Source organism: Papio anubis, chromosome 4 (genome assembly GCF_008728515.1).
Source record: "Papio anubis isolate 15944 chromosome 4, Panubis1.0, whole genome shotgun sequence".
Classification (NCBI taxonomy): Eukaryota; Metazoa; Chordata; class Mammalia; order Primates; family Cercopithecidae; genus Papio; species Papio anubis.
Genome location: NC_044979.1, coordinates 167,481,874 through 167,502,156, shown reverse-complemented (window position 1 = coordinate 167,502,156; position 20,283 = coordinate 167,481,874). Strand labels below are relative to the sequence as shown.

The 20,283-nt window shown below is 47.1% G+C and overlaps 1 protein-coding gene across 2 annotated transcripts in view; it reads right to left on the bottom strand.

Moving 5' to 3' along the window:
* Positions 1-20,283, bottom strand: part of HUNK (hormonally up-regulated Neu-associated kinase) — a 125,444-nt gene that overhangs the window by 84,346 nt on the left and 20,815 nt on the right. The window contains exon 1 of one of the 2 annotated variants that reach the window (XM_021935541.2): positions 15,966-16,336. The exons of the other annotated variant lie outside the window; for it this stretch is intronic. Coding sequence (XP_021791233.2) covers positions 15,966-16,016 — 51 coding nt within the window. The 5' untranslated portion in view covers positions 16,017-16,336. Of the gene's footprint in view, positions 1-15,965; positions 16,337-20,283 lie in introns of those variants that run through there. 2 annotated transcript variants of the gene reach the window in all.

Here is a 20,283-nt window from a genome sequence, read left to right as displayed (position 1 = left end):
GAAGAGGAGGAAGAGTTGGCCCTGCACGAAAGGGGAAGCACTGCCCTCCTCAACACAGGACAGGAGGAAGACGCCATGTGTGTGGATCCCAACCCATCAGAAGAGGGGTCATTTGCTAACCGTCAAGGAATTCATGCTTGACGGCCTTTGTTAGGTATTAGGAGAAAAAAAAACAATGTAGAATTTTACTTAGAATAAGGGATGCACAAAATGACCCAGGCCCAGTAATGTACCCAGTAATGACACACACTTCCATCAACCAATAGGTCTCTAAGATAATGGACATAAAGAAAGCACTTAGTACAGTGTGTGGCACATACGAAGTGCTCCTTAAATTGACGCTGTTATTATCACTACCAATTTACTTTCAATGAATCAACCCGTAGAGAGGGTAAAAAAGCATTCAAGCTCAGTTCAGCTAAGGAAAAAAAAAAATGTGCATTTCCTTGACCGGTGGCTTCAGCATATTAAAAAAGAAGGCTGAACTGTATCTCAGTGTTTCGAACTCTCTGGAATAGAGTTGCTTTTAAATCCCAACGCAGTGACTTCCTATCAGGCGAGTCTCTCATCTTCTTTAAATATTGACTTAGCTGAGACTGTCTACATAGGATCAGAGTTAACAGGATTTTAAATTCATCCCTTCCTCCTGTATCACCCTTCACTGCCTTTAAAATTCATTACTCTGAAACACATCAAGTATTGATGTATCCAATCTCCAAAATGAGAAGTCAGATGTAAAATGGATCTTCGGTATGACTGAGAGGAAGAAAAAAAAATACTGATCAAAGAGACTCCTCTTTAATATCGCAGAAATATACACACGTGTTTTACACATTATACAATGTGCTATGTTTTAGAAAGTTCATAGCCTTTCCTTAATCAAAGCACTTTTACACCATGTTTTAAATAATCAAAATGCACAGGGAATGGGAAGCCCTGATCAACTGAGTTTTCTTTTCACATGGAAATTATCCCCCAAAAAGCTTTCTTCCCAAAACACTTTGGTTTCTTAATGAATACTGTAGGCTAAACTCAAATGAGTCTTTCCTTCTTCAATAAACATTTATTAAGCACTAAAATATACCTGCCAGTGTTCTAGGTATAAGTGTGTGCAGGTTGAACATCTCTAATCTCTAACCTGAAGACCCAAAATCCAACATGTTCCAGAATCTGAAACTTATTAAGCATCAACATGACACCTACAGAAAATGCCCACTGGAGTATTTGGAATTAAGGGTGCTCCACTGGGTACAAAGCAAACATCAAAAAAAAAAAAAAAAAAAATCCCTAATCTAAAACACTTCTGGTCCCAAGCAGAGAAGGGATAATTAACCTGTACTATAAAAGAGTCGTGGATCTTTAGGTACACTTGTGGAGGCGGGGAGGATAATTCAGATTCTTTGTAATGGTTCAAGATTGCCATCTGCAATAGACTGAATTGTGTATGTTGAAGCACTAACCCCCAATGTGACTGAAGAGAGAGAGACTTTAAAGAGGTTATTAACATTAAATGAGGTCATTAGAGTGGGCTCTAATCCAATAGGACCGATGTCCTTATTAGAAGGGGAAGAGACACCAGAACTCTATCTCTGAGCCTGCACAGAAAGGCCATGTGAGGACACAGAGAGAAGGCAGTCATCTAGAAGCCAAGGGGAGAGCCTTGGGAGAAACCAACTCCACTGGCACCTTGATCTCAGACTTCCAGACTCCAGGACTGTGAAACATGAATTTCTGTTGTTTCAAGCCACCTAGTCCATGGTATTTTGTTATGGCAGCCTGAGCAGGCTAATAGACCATCTGAGCATCCTACAGTTCTACAGGATTCCCTGCGGAAGAGTAAAAATGTAAGAACAAAGCGCTAGCATTCATTTACTGAGGACTAGGGCCAGGTCGTTTTTTTTGTTTGTTTTTTTGTTTTGTTTTGAGACAGAGTTTCACTCTTGTTGCCCAGGCTGGAGTGCAATGGAAAGATCTCAGCTCACTGCAACCTCTGCCTCCTGGGTTCAAGCGATTCTCCTGCCTCAGCCTCCCGAGTGGCTGGGATTACAGGCATGAGCCACCACACCCGGCTAATTTTGTATTTTTAGTAGAGATGGGGTTTCTCCATGTTGGTCAGGCTGGTCTTGAACTCCTAACCACAGGTGATCCGCCCGCCTCGGCCACCCAAAGTGCTAGGATTACAAGCGTGAGCCATGGCGCCCAGCCTAGGGCCAGGTCTTATAGTTCCTCTTCCACCCTCCTCCTGCCTTCCCCAGTCTGGAGACGTCACAGCAACAGCAGCTGGGCACGCAGGCTCTGAAGCTGCAAACCCTGGCTCTGAGAGCATTCATCAGAGTCCTCAATAAGTGGTGGTCAGTAGGCTCTGCATGTTTGGTTCAGAGGAGTGGGTAGACACAGAAGCCAGACAGCCCCTGCCCCGGATTGCCACTTCCACCACTCCCTCTGACTGCCTCACCAGGGTCCCCGGTACCCAGAGGCCACCCTCCCTGCTGACCTCTCACAGTCCCCTTGCCCTCCCAGGTCCCACACCTCCTGCTTCTCCCCCTGTAGCCTCCCTGAGGTTCTGTCCCAGACCTTCCTCTGCTGGGGAGGCAGGCGTCCACCCCTCCACTTCCAGCACGCTCGTGTCTGTCCATCTGCCCATGAGTGCCAATGCCTGTCCTGCTCACACCTCTTCCTGAGCTCTGACGTGCCTCTGGCCATCTCCACCTGGATACTCTGTGGGCCTCCGAGCCTGTCACCTCCCGCTGCCCCAACTCCTCTCTGGGGCTCCCAGCTCAGCCTACAACACCACCATCCACAGGTGGCCCTACTGTAATATCCTCCTCCAGCCATCCCGCCCCTATTCCCACACCTCATTCATCACCAAAGTCTGTCACCTCCACCTTGGACAATCTCCCTCCCCTGCGGCTGCGGCAGCGGCAGCCGTCATCCCTCTGGCAGAGTTGGGCCTCCCTGCTAATCTCTCTGCCTCCTGTCTCCCACCCCCACCCAGCCCGGCCTGGAATTCCCTCCCACACACTTTTGGCCAGGTCAACCCCAGTTCCCACCCGCCACTGGCCTCAGGTTACAGTTTGCTTCCCCATCCAGACTGGCTGGGGTCACTCTGGGCCTCCCCAGCTGTCACTCCCATCACACACACGCTTCGCTGCTGTGATACCCTCCACCGTACTTTCCACGAAAGCAGGAATGGCGTCTGACCTCCCAGCACCTAGCACAGGGCTGGGCTCACGGGAGCAAGGGAAAGAGGGAATCAATGAATAAATGAATGCATGTGTGGAAAATGCCACCAGGGCACTACAGCAGGTCAGTATAAGTTCTTGGTCATCTCTACTACTGCCTTGAGAAGTCCCACCACTTAAGCCCTCAGATTTCCCAGTTACAATGTAGGTCGACCAATGCCTTCCCTTCAAACATTAAAATCATTTCAATCAAATGTGGGTGCTATCTGTGGACATAGTTTCAGCCAGTGTGCGATCATGATGCAGAGTCCACAGACCTCTGCGTGAGAAACGTCCCCCAGGCAGATGGCTTGAGCCCCGGAGTTCCAAACCAGCCTGGGCCACATGGTGAAACCCCGTCTCTACCAAACAAATACAAAAACTTAGCCAGGCATGGTGGTGCAGGCCTGTGTTCCCAGCTCCCTGAGAGGCTGACGTGGGGAAAGGGCTTGACCCTGGGAGGTTGATGCCGCAGTGAGCCGTGATCACACCACTGCACTCCAGCCTGGGAGACAGAGTGAGGCCCTATCTTGAACAAAAAAAAGAGAAATGTCCCCTTCTCAGAGAGACTTCCCCAACCAGCCCAATTACAACTCTACCTCTCTCCTCCCCCGACCGAGGCACTCACAATCTCCTAACCCTATTTTTCCCCGTAACTCACTAGGCTACAATAGGGTTTCCGTAGTCACCACACGAAATTCTCCCACCTCCAGACCCCTGCTGGGATCAGCCCTTTGGGCTCCTTCTCACCTTTCTCAAGGCCAGGCCCATTCTTTTCCTAGAACGCTTCCAGAACCCCCTTCCGGGCACCAAACCCTTGGCCATTTCAAAAGTGACTGAACCTGGTGTGTCCAGTGTCCAGCACCACATCAGGAACCTGGAAGGAGCTCCATCAGCGTGCCCTGGACTACAACAGGGCCAGCATGGACCTGGAAAGAAGATGGGGAGGGAGGGACTGGGGGGAAGGACGGATGCATGGCCATGGCCAGTCCCGATCCCAGGTGTGCCTTCCAGATTCCACTTTGGGGTGGACAGCAGCTGTACAACTGACGCCGAATGCCAATGCTAAAAAGTAGGTATGAGGAGACCAAGCAGCTGTGGAAAGTCCCCACAGAGACAGAAATTGAGGATCCGTGCTGAGCCCAAGGCAGTGGGCTGTCGTCCCTGCTTGCTGTCCAGCCTTTTCTGCCACAGAAAATGGTTTCTGGCTTCCTAAAAGTGTGACTAAGAGTTGGGGACAGGTCACGGGGAGAAGGGGTGCTGGGGAGACCTCCCGGGTGCAGCATTACAGCAGGCGATCCATGACAGACGGACCCTCATTCTTCACCACCAGCCCCCATGTGCCCCCGTAAAATTCCTGACATGCCAATGTCTAATTCTGGGCTGTCCCCTTGGTGGGCACTCCATCCGTCTCCCAAACTTGTCTGAGCTGTCGCCTTCTCCAGAGCAGCTAATTTAGAGGGACAGGAAGGCTCCCCAAAAGCGAGGACCATGAAAACACACCCAGGCTCCCCGTGGCTCCCAAAGGAAAGAAACCGTGTCCTGAGGACGCCTGTGCCACTCCCATCAGGCAGCCCTCGGCTTGACCGCCTCCTCGCTGTTCCTCAGCAGCAGAAACAGGGGTGTTCCTCCCCGGGGGCCTTGGCCACATAGCACTCCCTCAACCTCTAAGATCCTGCCGAAATGTCAGCTCTCAGAGAAGCTTCCCTGACTCACCCATTTATAACCACATCACCTGGAGCTCACAACCCATGTGCCCCGGGGCTATTTGTCCCACAGCACTTAGCACCTCTGAAGTCCCATAGAACAAGTGAGCATGGAATCTGCCCAACGCCTGGAAGCCCCAGAAGGGAGGTATGGTCCCTCACTGACATGCTTACCACATCCAGAACAGCCCCCGCACACAGGCGGCACTCAATGAGTATTTCTTGAATGAATGCATCCAAGTGCCTATTTCAGAACCTGTTATGGGCTAAGTCATGTCCTCCCCCAAAATTCCAGCTCTAGCCCCACTGTGACTATATAGTTGACCCTCCATGGGTTCCAACCTCAGATCAGAAATGTTGGGGAAAAAATAATTCACAAAGTTCCAATAGGCAAAACTTGAATTTGCCATATGCCAAGTGCTAAGTTGAATCCACGTGAATGAAGTGATGTGTAGGCATTGCATTAAGTATTCTAAGTAAGGTGGGGATGATTTAAAATATACAGGAGGATAGGTATAGGATATATGCAAATACGACACTATTTGTTATCAGGAACTCGAGCATCCTTGGATTGTGGTATCAGAAGGAGATCCTGCCCGGCACTTTGGGAGGCCGAGGTAGGCGGATCACCTGAGGTTGGGGGTTCGAGACCAGCCTGGCCAACATGGCAAAACACTGTTTCTACTAAAAATACAAAAATTAGTCAGGTGTGGTGGCGCATGCCTGTAATCCCAGCTACTCGGGAGGCTAAGGCATGAGAATCACTTGAACCCGAAAGGCAGACGTTGCAGTGAGCAACCTGTACTCCAACCTGAGTGACAGAGTGAGACTCTGTCTCAAAAACAAAGAAGGAGATCCTGAAACCAATCCCTGCAGATAGAGAAAGATGGCTGTATTTGGAAACAGGGCCTTATAAAGGGAAATAAGGTTACATGAGGACATGAGGGTCATGCCCTGATCCAACAGGACTGGTGTCTTGATACAGAGAGAGAGACACCAGGGATGAGAGCACAGAGGATGTCTGTGTGAAGACAGTGGGAAGGCAGCCTTCAGTCAGCCAAGGAGAGGAGGCCTCAGGAGAAACCAAACCTACTGATCCCTTGAACTCAGGCTTCCAGCCTGCAGAACTCAGAGAAAATCAATGTCTGTTGTTGAAGGCCCCCCAGGTCTGCGTTATTTACTATACTGGCCCCAGCAAACCAAAGCAGAACCTGTATGAAACCTTTATGATGGTTATTAGTAATAACAGAATGGCTCGCTTTGTAAATCTCATCATAAAAATTCAAACCTGGTTGACAGCACTGGAAGAAATGATTTGGGCAGGGCTGGCAAAGGGAAAGCCCCCAAAGCAATGAAGGAAATGACGAGGGCCTGAGGGCTCCCTGGTCCAGCCCAAGCCCGAATAAAAGGGCTGAAAACTGTGGTGATTAGCATGACCCAGTGGGGAGTTTTGAAAATAAATTGGTTTCACACCGTCTTCCAAAGAAACGATGTGTGTAAATGCATCCAAGTGGAACGTGCTCCTGTGTGGATGATACTTATTTAACAGAAAGCAGAAAATATCCTTTGCTGGCTTTATAATTAATTTCAGTGTTGCTCCGATTCGCAGAGAAACAATGCTAGACAGCAAACACACACATCCCTGTCCTTTACAGGGGCCCATTAATTGCTGCTATTTATGTAGCAGCGCTCAACTGCCTCTGACCCCTGGCTGCCCGCTGGCCACCCTCCTGCGGCTGAGCTAAAATTCGCCTTTTTGTAAATGAGGGAAAAAAGTTTCCTTCCCCAGTTTAAACAACAGAGCTCATTAGGACTGATCTTGGCGATGCTAACAGAACCAGGTGCTGGGCCAAGGCAAAAAGCAAGACTCTAAGGGAAAAACAATGTCAGCATCCAACGCAGGTCTGGGAAACCCTCCCACGCCCACCCAGGGGCGTTCTGAAGCCTCTTTCCCGGGGATCCTCTGCGCCCAGGCTCCAATTCAGTAAGCAAATCACCCTGGAAACGTATCCTGCTGGTGGGAAACTAGAAACTGGTTCTTGCAAGAGAGGAATGCAAAACAGAGGATTTTGAGATAGCAAGGTAGAATGGCTGGGCTGCACAGACAACTGTGGGGCTTGTGCAATTGCTGGAATTCTTATCAGAAGCCTGTAACTTAGTTAAAATATGTGTTCTTGCTTTGTCCAAGATGCATTTATTATCCACAAGGATAAAATTAACCCTCAGTCTCTCCAGGGCGCTGCCCACTTGCAGTGCACCAAAACTCGGGAATCTTAAGGGGAAGTGAGTATTGTTAAAACAGGTAATGCTAGCATCATTTCTCTTTGGTTTGGAAAAGAGTCAAAAGGGCCCAGTTTACAAGTTTTTTGAGATCGTGTGTGATTCATCTTGGTATTCCCCAAAATGTTTGTTTGAGCCCTGAAACACAATTGATAAATATATTGGCAAAAAAAAAAAAAAAACCCTGAACACCCGATGGTCTTAAATCCTCAGAAACTCCCATTCCCCAGTAGCCCTGTCTGTTCCCAGTCTCTCCCAACTCTGCCCCATTTTTAATCACCCAGAGTGTAACTCTGCAACGACAGAGAGGAAGCCTCAAATTACATAACCTAAAAGCAAACAGATCCACAGCATCCAAAAAACAATGGGCTGGTTATGCATGACCACCCCTCGCCAGTCATGACGGGGGACTTGCTGAGAATCCCAGCGAACACCCCGACGTGGTGGGCAGCCTGCACCCCACTCTCCCTCTCTGCCTCTCTGAAGTCACACATTCACGATCGTTCCTCCTCGCTGAGGCCTGCCTTCTCCCCACCTGTTGTCTGACCGGTTCATCCCCTTCCCCCTTGTCCCTCCCTACAACGGATTGCCAAGTCTCCTCCAGAAGGTTCCTTCCTGGCCACCCCCCTGCTCTGGCCAGCCTCCTGACAGGCCCCCAGCACTCCTCCACCCTCCCGGCTTTCAGTCCCTTCTCGCACGAGGCCCCAGAGTCATAAAGTCCAGATTCCTCGACGAGAAATTGAAAGTCCTTCGTGATCTGCTGCCAGCACACCCCAACTCCCACCCATACCTCCCTCTCCACTTTTTTTTTTCTTGGAACAAAGTTTATTTTGACTAGCTTACATTCTATCAATTTTTGTTTAGCCCAATTGCCTACGGTCAAATAAAATTTTCATTCTTTAAATGCTTTTACACCATAGTCAGAGCGAGACACAGACTCCTTAAGTTTCTGTTCATTTAAAAAAAAAATTTTTTTTATTATTGTGGTAAAAACACCTAAATAAAAGTTACGGTCCTCACCATTTTTTTTTCTTTTGAGATGGAGACTTGCTCTGTCACCCAGGCTGGAGTGCAATGGCATGATCTCAGCTCACTGCAACCTCCCTCTCCCGGGTTCAAGTGATCCTCCCACCTCAGCCTCCCTAGTAGCTGGGACTACAGGTGCCCGCCACCACGCCTGGCTAATTTTTGTATTTTTAGTAGAGACAGGGTTTCACTGTGTTGGCCAGGCTGGTCTCAAACTCCTGACCTCAAGTAATCCGCCTGCCTCGGCCTCCCAGAGTGCTGGGATTAACAGGTGTGAGCCAGCACGCCCGGCCTGTCCTCACCATTTTTAAGTGCACAGGTCAGAAGTGTGAAATATATTCACATGGTTGTGACTCCTCTCTACTTTTTATATCTTCCAGGTGCCCTGTGCTGCCTCCCTGCTTCTCACATGTCCAACCCATCAATCCCCACCTGGGCACTGTCACTCTTGGTTCAGAGGGAACAACCGGTACCTCTGAGCAACCTCAGAATGGCACAAGAGAATCCACAGGAGACATCCTCGCCTCAGCCACATGACCAGTGCCGTGCAACCAAGATCTGTAAGCCACATAAGTCATTTTACATTTCCCAGTAGCCACAGTAAGTAAAAGGACACAGGTGAAATCAACTAACACTCTATTTCCTATAAACCTATTTATCTAAAATATTATCATCTCAGCATCTGACCAATATTTTGAAATTCTTAAGGAGATATTTTGCATTCTTCTTTTTTCACACTATGACGTTTTGAGATCTGGTGTGTGTTTTACAATTGCAGCACATCTCAGTTAGGACAAGGCATATTTCTTTTTTTCTTTCTTTTTTTTTTTTTTTTTTGAGATGGAGTTTCATTCTTGTTGCCCAGGCTGGAGTGCAATGGCGAGATCTCAGCTCACTACAACCTCCACCTCCCGGGTTCAAGAAATTCTCCTGCCTCAGCCTCAGCTGGGATTACAGGCGCCCGCCACCACGCCTGGCTAATTTTTCTATTTTTCGTAGGGCCAGAGTTTCACCATGTTGGCCAGGCGGGTCTCGAACTCCTGACCTCAGGTGATCCACCCACGTTGGCCTCCCAAAGTGCTGGGATTACAGGCGTGAGCCACCATGCCGGGCCAGACCAGGCACATTTCAAGTGCTCAACAGCTACATGTGGTGAGAGGCAACTGTATGGGACAGGGAAGTTCTGGCTGCCTGGCTTTGGGCAAACCACTCACCCTCTGGGCCCAGGGACCAGCTGACTGCCTGCCTGAAACCCAGCACTCAAAACACAAAGTCTGGGCCGGGTGCAGGGGCTCACGCCTGTAATCCCAGCACTTTAGGAGGCTGAGGTAGGCAGATCGTTTGAGCCCAGGAGTTCGAGACCAGCCTGGGCAACATGGTGAAGCCCAATCTCTACAAAAAATACAAACATTAGCCGCGTATGATGGCACACATCTGTGGTCCCAGCTACTTGGGAGGCTGAGGCAGGAGCCTGAGCCCGGGAGGCAGAGGTTGCAATGAGCTGAGATCATTCCACTGCCTTCCAGCCTGGGTGACAGAACAAGATTCTCTCTCAAAAACCATTAAACAAACAACAGCAGCAACCACACAATCTGGAGAATGAATGAAGGAAGGAAGAAATGCTCTGTTTTCTCATCTGCAAAGTGCATACAAGATTACCAGTCACCCACATTTGTAATGAGAATTAAATCATGCCTTTGGGAACCCAGCTGAGGTCAGAGTCCCAGTACTGGGAAATCCTAGGCAAGAAACTTAACCTCCGTAAGCCTCCGATTATTCATCAGTAAGCCAGGGATAATAATGGTGGCCAAGGTAAATCATGCAAAGTGCTTGCACATAGTGACCATCCATTAATTGTAGCTAAAACTGAGCCAACAATAAGGACAACACAGTGGAATTACGATATAGCTAATAGATGCAGATGATGCTAAGGAGAAATATCAAAGCAAGTCAGTGCATGGCAGGGGCAGGGGTGCAAAAACCCAGGGGAGGGAGAGACACAGCAGCTCCAGGAAGAAAAAAAAAAAAATCAAAATAACAGTTGTACACTAAACTGAACACAGGAATCCTTATCACAGCTCCTCCCAGTCTCGGGCCCGCTGGTGACCCATTTACAGGAGGTCCTCAATAAACCTCTGCAGATGGCTTCTCTATGCCAAGAGAACACAAGGCTTCCTTCCTCCCCACCTAAATCACACACTAAACATCGGGGCCAGCCCCCATGCCTGTGTTCATGAGAAAGGGAAAAGTAGGTCTTTCTTCCGCTCTGCCCTGATTTATTCATGTGCGTTTATGGTGTCAGTCTGTACAAAGCAGAATTTGTGTTCCTGCAACGACTCCATAAATCCTCCTGGCCTCCCTGCACTGGCTGGGAATAATGAATGCTCTGCTTCCACTGACAGCAGATAATGGCTCTCAGGAAGGGCCGGGAATCCATAAGCAGGTAACAGAGAGCTCAGTGGGAGGTGGGCGCGGGTTTGCTCACACGTGTGCACAGGGTGGGAAGAGCGACATGGAAATCATAAGATGCGGGCCTTGACTCCTTTTTCTTTTTCAATACATTTTGCTCTTTCAATCATTTTAATTACTATCTTCCACTGTGTTCATTTGCTAGGGCTGTCACAACAAAGTATCACAGACTGTGTGGCTTACTGTCTCACAGTTTTGAAAAGATACAAGTCTGAGATCAAGGTGTAAGCAGGATTGGTTACTTCTGGGGCCTCTCTCCTAGGCTTATAGATGGCTTTAAAAAGTAAAAAGAAACAGATGAAATTAACTAATAATCTATTTCCTGTCACCCCATTTATCTTCTCGTTGTGTCTTCATATAGTCTTCCCTATGTGTCTGTGTCCAAATTTCCTCTTCTTATAACGACACCAATCAGATTGGATCAAGGCCCACCCACAGGACCTCACTTTAACTCAACTACCTCTTCTTTTTTTTTCTTTTTTCTTTTTTTTCTTTTCTTTTTTTTTTTTTTTTTGAGACACAGTCTCACTCTGTTGCCCAGGCTGGAGTGCAGTGGTGCAAATCTCAGCTCACTGCAACCTCTGCCTCCCAGGTTCAAGCAATTCTCCAGTCTCAGCCTCCTGAGTAGCTGGGATTACAGGCGCGCACCACCACGCCGACTACTATTTTTAGTAGAGACAGGGTTTCACCATGTTGACCGGGCTGGTCTCAAACTCCTGACCTCAGGTGATCCGCCCACCTTGGCCTCCCAAAGTGCTGGGATTACAGGCGTAAGCCACCACATCCCACCTCTTTAAAGACTATCTCCAAATCGAATCACATTCTATGGTACTAGCAGTTAAGGCTTCAACACGTGAATTTGGGGGTGGGACACAATTTAGTCCATAACACCAGTAAAATTTAATCACGAATTTTAGTACTAAGGCAAAACACAGATGTAAAACAGCGAAGACCCAGAGAAACTCCAGAGAGGACGCAACACGACTGGCGGGAACACCAACAATCCCAAGACATCTCCAAGCAAACTTGATGCTTTGAGTGCCTTTTCTCTGTCGCATGTTTTCCCGATTTATGGCTTTCTAAATGCTATTTTAAGCTATTAACTTTTCTGCAAATAAGGCTATCATTGGCATCTCTGGAGACATCTCTACTTCTTGCTTATCTTTGCAAAAAGAGGTCACCATCTTTTTATTTGCATTAGTCACCTTGGATTTTCATTTTGTCCGCTGCTTTCAGTGAGGCAAAAAGTTTAGGAAACATCAGATAAACGTAGTTTCCATTCTTTACCATTTGTTCAACCATTTAAAGTTTAGCAAAATGTAAACAGAGACAGAAGAGGCCCGAAGAGTAGACCCAAAAAGATTTCCTGAAGCAAAATCCATGTCAAAATCTCCCGGGATTTCAATATTTGAACATCAAAGGCCAATCTTTTGTGGTGAATAGCCATGATTTGTATACTAGATGGAGAACCGAGACTAATTGCGTAGCTTACAGGAAAAGGGGAACTCAAAATACCTCCATGAAGAGGTACTTAAACTCTTGCAGTAACTGTAACTATTGGATGAGAAATTCACAGCTACCCCCAAGTGGGCTATTTTAGTTGATTTTGTTTAGTTTTCTTAAACAGCATCACGACTTAAGAGTAACATCATCTAAATCAGCTGTCAGAAGACAAAAAGAGGAAACCAATGACTTTTAACCAATACTGTTGATCCCATTAGATACAACCTAAGGATGTTTTAGAAAAACTAACTTAAAACATTCCTCTTACTTTTTCCAAAACCTGGATCCCATCTTGTGAACATGCAGAAATAGCAAAGTCCTTTTGAAACTGTGATCACTGAAGGAACAGTTGGGGGTTTTACTTTTGTTTCCATTAACGGAGGGGTAAATTTTATTTAATAGAGGCTTGGGGACTTGCCTAGAGTCACACAGATTCCAAGACTGCAACACAAACATTTCTATTTTCTCCAGGACACTAACTTTCAAAATTCTTTTAAAATAGAGACTTCTTATTCATCATTTAGTCAACCGCCTGGCTGTAAAGGTAATTTTTTTTTTTTTTTTTTGGCAAGAGTAAATTAATCTGTATGGCCAAGAATGAAAATTATTTTCAACTCCACAGTATTTTTAGTACCTAGCGAACATTTTTTACTATTCCAATGACTAAAAACTAATGAAACAATATGAAATATACACATGCAGCAACATGAATATTTATATAGTCAAGTTCAATAAAAGAATTATTTCTAGAGAGCAGAATATCATCAACTTCAAAGGGATGTTTTCCACTTACAAGAACGTAATCATTATGAAAATACATTTTAAATTCTGAGCTGTCTTTTTTGATTTGCGGTGGAGGGGTAGCTGTGATTGGAGTTACTATTCTGAGTTTATGATTTCCTACCCCACTGGGCCCCATACTCTGAATTTGGGTCAAACATCAGTTATCCATTGCTTTCATCAACATTAGTGGAGCTTTGTTATGTCAAAATCATGTTAGAAAGAGTTTAATGTGGCTTTCATGGGAATCAAGATTTACTGGTTGTAAATTCCACCTCTCCCCCGCACCAAGAAAAAAAAAAGTAAAATTAGACACTTTGATCATGATCATATTTTTAAAAGTGGATCAGTAGTGTTAATCTCATTATATTAAACACATTTTATCATTACATAAAGAAAAGATTAATAGTGTGAGAGCTTATAATTAAGCAGCACATAGGGTGGATCTCCATGGTCTAGAGAATCAATAAATAAATGTAGGCAACTGTCTGATGAACTTAAGCTTAGTAAATATTCCAAGTGGCTGGGAGATCCATTTAGTGGTCTAAATTAACTAGTTTAGCTGTCAATAAGCATGCAATTGATGAGCTATTTGGACAATCGCCATTTCTCTGTCAGTTACACGGTGTGAAAACAAAAGGCACAGCTGTGGACCACAGTCATCAAGCCATATAAACCTCCAACTGGGACTAGTTTCACTGAATCAGCACTTGACAAGCAAGACCCTGTAAAACACTGTACATCTTTCACGTCACCCACACAAGCCCTACGAGGAAGAAGATGCCATTATTTCCCCTTTTTACAGAGGGGGAACTTTTGGTTCACACAGATTAAGAAACCTGCCCACGGCCAGGGATGGCAGCTCACACCTGTAATCCTAGCACTTTCGGAGGCCGAGGCAGGTAGATCACCTGTGGGCAGGAGTTCGAGACCAGCCTGACCAACATGGAGAAACCCCATCTCTACTAAACATACAAAATTAGCCAGGCATGGTGGCGCATGCCTGGAATCCCAGCCACTCGGGAGGCTGAGGCAGGAGAATCGCTTGAATTCGGGAGGTGGAGGTTGCAGTGAGCCGAGATCACGCCACTGCACTCCAGCCTGGGCAACAAGAGCGAAACTCCATCTCAAAAAAAAAAGAAAGTAACTTGCCCATAGGCTGTCCAGCTGGGACATGGTCAGGCATGGATGTGACTCTCAACTGACAGCTAAGTAGACCCTTGCCATCTAGACGGGTGGTAGGACCTGGTTGAGGCCTGAGCTGGGCCTCAAATAACCCAGTGGGTTATTTGATCATTGTGAACACCTAAATCAGGTAGTAGTTCAATGTGACCAAAGAAAAACAAAAACATCTTACTCTCTAAATCTGTCACTTTAAAAGCATAATTCCCAAATCTCTACACCATGGCATCCTAACAAGACAACCTATGCTCTCTTAGCATACAGGAGTAGCCTTACCACCCCTGAGCATCAGAGCTTAGTTTGCAGAGGGAGAAGCAGTATAGGTGGGAAACAGAAGAGGTGAGTTACAAGTTTAAACATTAGCTAAACACAGATGTGACTGACCCTGGCTCCTTCACTTTGAGACTTCAAAGCTCCCTCCGAGGCAGCCTGCCAATCTCTGCAGCCTGCCAAGCAGAGGTGACACAGGCTGCCTGCTCAGCCCGAGCTCATCACTCCCGCCACCAGCCTGAGGCCTCCATATCAGAGAACTCCTGGCAATGCATTAAAAGCCAGGTGGACAAACCGAGAGTTGTCTTCCCAGGGCCTAGAGGGGGACAGTACAGGTGGAGATGGTCACCCCCTTCTCCTCACCTCTAAGTGTCTCTCTCTCCCCTCTGCAAACTTCAGTGACCAACCAAGTCACCCAGCAGACACACCCCAGACGCTATAGAAGAACCCAAGCTGAGAACCTGTTACATGTTATGTGTCCCCCAACAAATTTCATGTTGAAATCCTAACCCCCAGCAGCTCAGAAGGTGACCTTGTTTGGAAATTAGGTCATTGCAGATGTAATTAATGAAGATGGCATTATTTGTGTGGACCCTAATCCAGTATGACTGGCGTCCTTATAAAAAGGGGAAATTTGGACATAGAGACACACAGAGAGTGCCATGCGAAGGCTGGAGTCGTGCTGCCAGTAGCCATGCAAGTGCCAGAAGCTGGGAGAGGGGCCTGGAAGAGACCCTTCCCCAAAGCCTTCAGAGGGCGCACCTTGATTGTGGACTTCCGGCTCCTTCCGGCTTACTGTGAGACCACCAGTTTCCATTGTTCTAAGGTCTGTGGACACTTTGTCATGGCAGCCTCAGAAAATGAATGAAGTATTCAAGGGCTACAGGCATCTGATCCATACTGAAACCATCCTGGGAAATTCTTCCCAACCACTCCGTGTCCAGTCCATTAGCAAGTTAAACAATAAACCACGATAAACCCGAGGCTGACTCTGGAGGAAGGCTTACTTCCAGAGTACTGATTAACTTGGACAGGTATCGCTGCGCGCACAGGGCCTCCAAGCAGAGTGCTGCTGTTCAAAGCCAGACTCAAAGAGGAGACCTTTGATCCACGACAAAACCTCAGAATTGTAGCCAGAGCTTCCACATGGAGACCTGCATTCTACCGAGTCTGTCAAAGTACCCACTATTTGTGAAAAATCATGACAAGCACAGTAGAGTTTGTGTGTGTGTGTGTTTCAATAACTAAGACCTGGCTCTAGCCTAAATAATCCCGCAACCTGGGAAGCAGCTAACACATGCTTGCTTGTGCTCCAGATGTTGCATGGAGTAAGAGAGATGACATGGAGACAGAACAAAGAGCGGGGAGAAACTACCTCCAGCCGGGCGGAGGAGGGCAGGCTCCACCAAGAACTAACGTGGCATCTCAGTAGGGCTGAAAGGAGCTAGGAGGGTGGGCCTGGAGAGGCACCAGCCAGGAGCAAAGGCGGCCAGCAGGCCCCACAGAAGACCCTAGGAAGACAGCTCACCTTGTCCAGCAGACACCGACATGGTTGGGACAGAAACTCAGAACACAGCATGGGGGGCTAATCACAGAGAGCACGGAATGCAGGGGACAGAATTTGGAATTTGCTCTGTTATAATAAGACCCATCAAGATGTTTTCAGCAGGTCTGTGGACTCATTAGAGTTCACTTCTAGACAATGAGGACGGCTTACGCTGCGAGGAACAGGGGATGGGGAGAATGAACGAGGATTAAACTAGACTGTGTCAAAGGGACTCAATAGGAGATAAAATCAAAAAGCAGCCAGAGGCCGGTCGTGGTGGCTCACGCCTGCAATCCCAGCACTTTGGGAGGCCGAGGAAGGTGGATCACTTGAGCTCCAGAGTTCAAGACCAGCCTGGCCAACATGGTGAAACTCCGTCTCTACTTAAAAAAAATTAGCCATGCCTAGTGATAGGCACCTGTAATCCCAGCTACGTGGGAGGCTGAGGCAGGAGAATTGCTTGAACCCAGGAAGCAGAGGTTGTAGTGAGCCGAGATCGTGCCACTGCATTCCAGCCTGGGCAACAAGAGTGAAATTTTGTCTAAAAAAAAAAAAAAAAAAAACCAGCAGCCAGAGGTGTAACTTACAGAAGCCGAATAACCCAAAAGGAACTGAGAAGATGGAGGAACCAAGATGGTGCTGAGCAGGAGTAGCAGGGAATGAAGAAGAGGCAGAGCGGTCACTGGCAAAGGCAGTGAGTTTGGTTTAGAACACATTATAGGTTAAACTGTGTCTCCCATAAGGATATGTTGAAGGCCTAACCCCCAGGACCTCAGAATGTGACCTTATTTGAAGACAGGGTCATTGCAGATGTAATTAGTCAAGATAAGATCATAGTGGAGTAGGATGGGTCCCTAATCCCATAGAGCTGGTGTCTTTACAAGAAGAGGAAACACAGACACACACACAGAGCAAAGGTCACGCGAATTTGCAGGCAGAAACTGGAGTGATGCATCTCCAAGCCAAAACAGGCCAAAGACTGCAGGCAACCACCAAAGCTAGGAAGAAAAGAAGATTCTCCTCCCCTACAGCATACAGGGAGAGCATGGCTCTGCCAACGCCTTGATTTCATACTTCTGGCCTCCAGAACTGTGAGGCAATAAATTTCTATTGTTTGACGCCGCCCAGTTTATGGTACTTTGTTATGGCAGCGCAGGAAACTAATGCAGAACGTAAAAAGGGAAGATCTAAGTAAAATTAGTGCAGCGGGAAGTCGTTGCCCGCCTCGACTTTTTAAATCATTTCCTCCATGGCACCAAGTGCAGAATGAGCTTTTCCCCTTTTGTACTCATAAATCTACCGAGAACAGTGGAACAGGGTGGGAACTTAAGAGCAGCTTATCATCATTCAGTCTCCACAATAACATACATTATAAGTGTTTGTAACGTTACACCATAAAAGAGAATAAGCTCACAGACGGTGTTCCCTAAGAGGAGCCCAACAAACGATTTAGGCAGATCGATCGGATGCTTTGTGGATATCAAAACTTTGCTTTCATATCAGTCTTTCTTCTAGCATCAATAGACACTGCCCTTTCTCTCAAACTTCTCAAATTTGTTCCAAGCAGAGCTTGGCCTGACATTAATCATCCTCTCTCTTTACACTTCCAGAAGCTTGGACCCCACTCCCGCCCTGTTCCACCCCACCCCACAACAAAGCTCAATGCAGGGCCTCTCCATAGAGGTAAAAGACGGGAGAGGCCTCTAGAGTCGAGACGAAAAGTGAGCTGCAAAACACATACTCAGTCCACCTATTTTTGCCCTAATAAAAAACCCACAGCCAGGCGCGATGGCTCACGCTTGTAATCCCAGCACTTTGGGAGGCTGAGGCGGGCAGATCACTTGACGCCAGGAGTTCGAGACCAGCCTGGCCAACAAGGTGAAACCCTGTCTCTACTAAAAATACAAAAAATTAGCCAGGCATGGTGGCAGGTACCTGTAGTCCCAGCTACTGGGGAGGCTGAGGCAAGAAAATCACTTGAACCTGGGAGGCGGAGGTTGCAGTGAGCTGAGATCATGCCATTGCACTTCAGTCTGGGCAACAAGAGCGAAACTATATCTCAAAAGTAAATAAATAAATAAATACCCACAAAATATAAAGCTTGTCCTAATAACCACAAAACACAAAATGGTTTTGCCAGGTGGGGTTTCACTACAGAGCATAGGGATGAAAAAATAAGACTGAGAAATACTGCCCTGTGTGGCTCACCTCTCGGCCTTCTCCTGGAAGCCAGAGCAGCTGGCGGTCTTACACCTCAAGTCTGTTTCCAGAGTCTAAGGTCTTCCTTAACAGAATGTCAGCATAACTGTCGCTTCTCTGCAATGCATCCCTACTCCACGTAGCCTCCCTCTTTCTCTCTCCAAGAGAACTGTCAGTGAACCATAAGCCCAAGTGCACTTAGCAATGATGAGCATCCCGGGACAGGGGAGGAGGTGAGCATCTCGGAAAGATAGAACATGGTGGAACAGAGGCAATGAAGCTCCCTAAAGGTCCAGGCAGCACTCTCCACCCAAAGCCCATGGAACATCAATGCCCGGGGCAGTCTATCTTTTAGCCCTGACCACCCCACCTCCTTCACTGTCCTCTTGGCCTTTGCCTGTCTCTTGCTCTTTGCTTCCAGGGTCCAAAGACCTTTTTGCGGCTAATGAGATGGGATAAGAAAAACAATAACATGGTGTTACGGGTCAATTCTGTCCCCCGAAAAGATGCTGGAGTCCTAACTCCCAGCATCCGTGAATGTGACCTTATTTGGAAATAGAGTCTTTGCAGATGACCCAGTTAAGATGAGGTCATTACGGTGGGCCCTAATCCAACATGACTGTGTCTTTATTAAATGGAAAATGTGAACAAGAGGCAGACATGCACAGAGGGAAGATGATGTGAAGATGCAGGGAGGATGCCCTTCAAGCCAGGAATGCCTGGGACTATCAGACGCTGGAAGAGAGGCCTGGAAAGAACCTTTCCTTGCAGCCCTCGGAGGGAACCAGCTCACCTTGATCTTAGACTTCTGGTCTCCAGAATGAGGCAATACATTTTCATTGTTTAAGCCACACAGTTTTTTGTTGTTGTTGTTATTGCTTTCTTGTTTTGGTTTTTTTGAGACAGGGTCTTGCTCTGTCACCCCAGCTACAGTGAGTGGTGCGATCTCAGCTCACCGCAGCCTCCACCTCCTAGGCTCAAGTGATCCTCCCACTTCAGCCTCCCAAAAGTAGCTGGGACTACAGCCCTTCGCCACCACTTCTGGGTAATTTTCGTATTTTTGTAGACACAGGGTCTCCCCATGTTACCCAGGCTTGTCTCAAACCCCTGAGCTCAAGCAATCTGCCTGCCTTGGCCTCCCAAAGTGCTGGGATTATAGGTGTGAGCCACTGCACCTGGCCCTAAGCCACACAGTTTGTAGTACTTTGTTACGGCAGCCCCAGGCAACTAATGCACATGACATCAGGCTACTAGCAACAACATTTTTTAGTTGATCACTTTAAGAGTGTTCCTAAAGAGTGAACATTTTAAGAGCTACAGAGAATAATCTTTTGGGTTCACACAAATCATATGCAAAGTAACACAAGTCACGTGTCAATATCCAACAAACAATATAAAGAGCTTTATGGACCATCCTAATAATTTCATACATCTATATGTGTCCATGAAGAAATTCTAATAGGAACTTGGAACACCTTCTTCTTTTGAGGGTGTTTTGTAGAAATAGGCCAGGGAAACCAAGACAGCACTATAGGGAAAACATTTTCTTGTTTGTTTGTTTGTTTGTTTGTTTTTCTTGACCCAACATGGAATGAGACAGCACACAACACCATACGAGTCAGGAATCCAATGAGTATTATTGATTTCCTTACTCAAGGAGGACATTGTTTGCAGGTATCGTGGTATCTGGACAGAATGTGATTCGTGACAGAACAGAGTTTAGTGAGGCAAGAAGTGAGAGAGAGAAACCCCAGGCTCCTACCCAGAGGAGAAAGTTACTGAAGAGGGGGATCCCATTAGACAGTGGTCTCGTGAATCAGGTGAAGTTTCCCAGCGTGATTCCTGAAACCGACCTCAGCTTCTGGGACACTCAGCAAATGGAGGTGTATGAAGAGTGTGTTCGTTAGCCAGGGCTGCCGTAACAAAGGATTATAGACTGGGCGGCTCCAACAACAGAACTGTATTTTCTCACAGATCTGGATGCCCCGAGTCTGAGATCAAAGTGTCAGCAGGGTCGTTTCTTCCTGAGGCCCTTCTCCTGGGCGTGTAGATGGCCACCTTCTCACTGTGCCTTCGCACAGTCTCTCTCTGTATGTGCGCA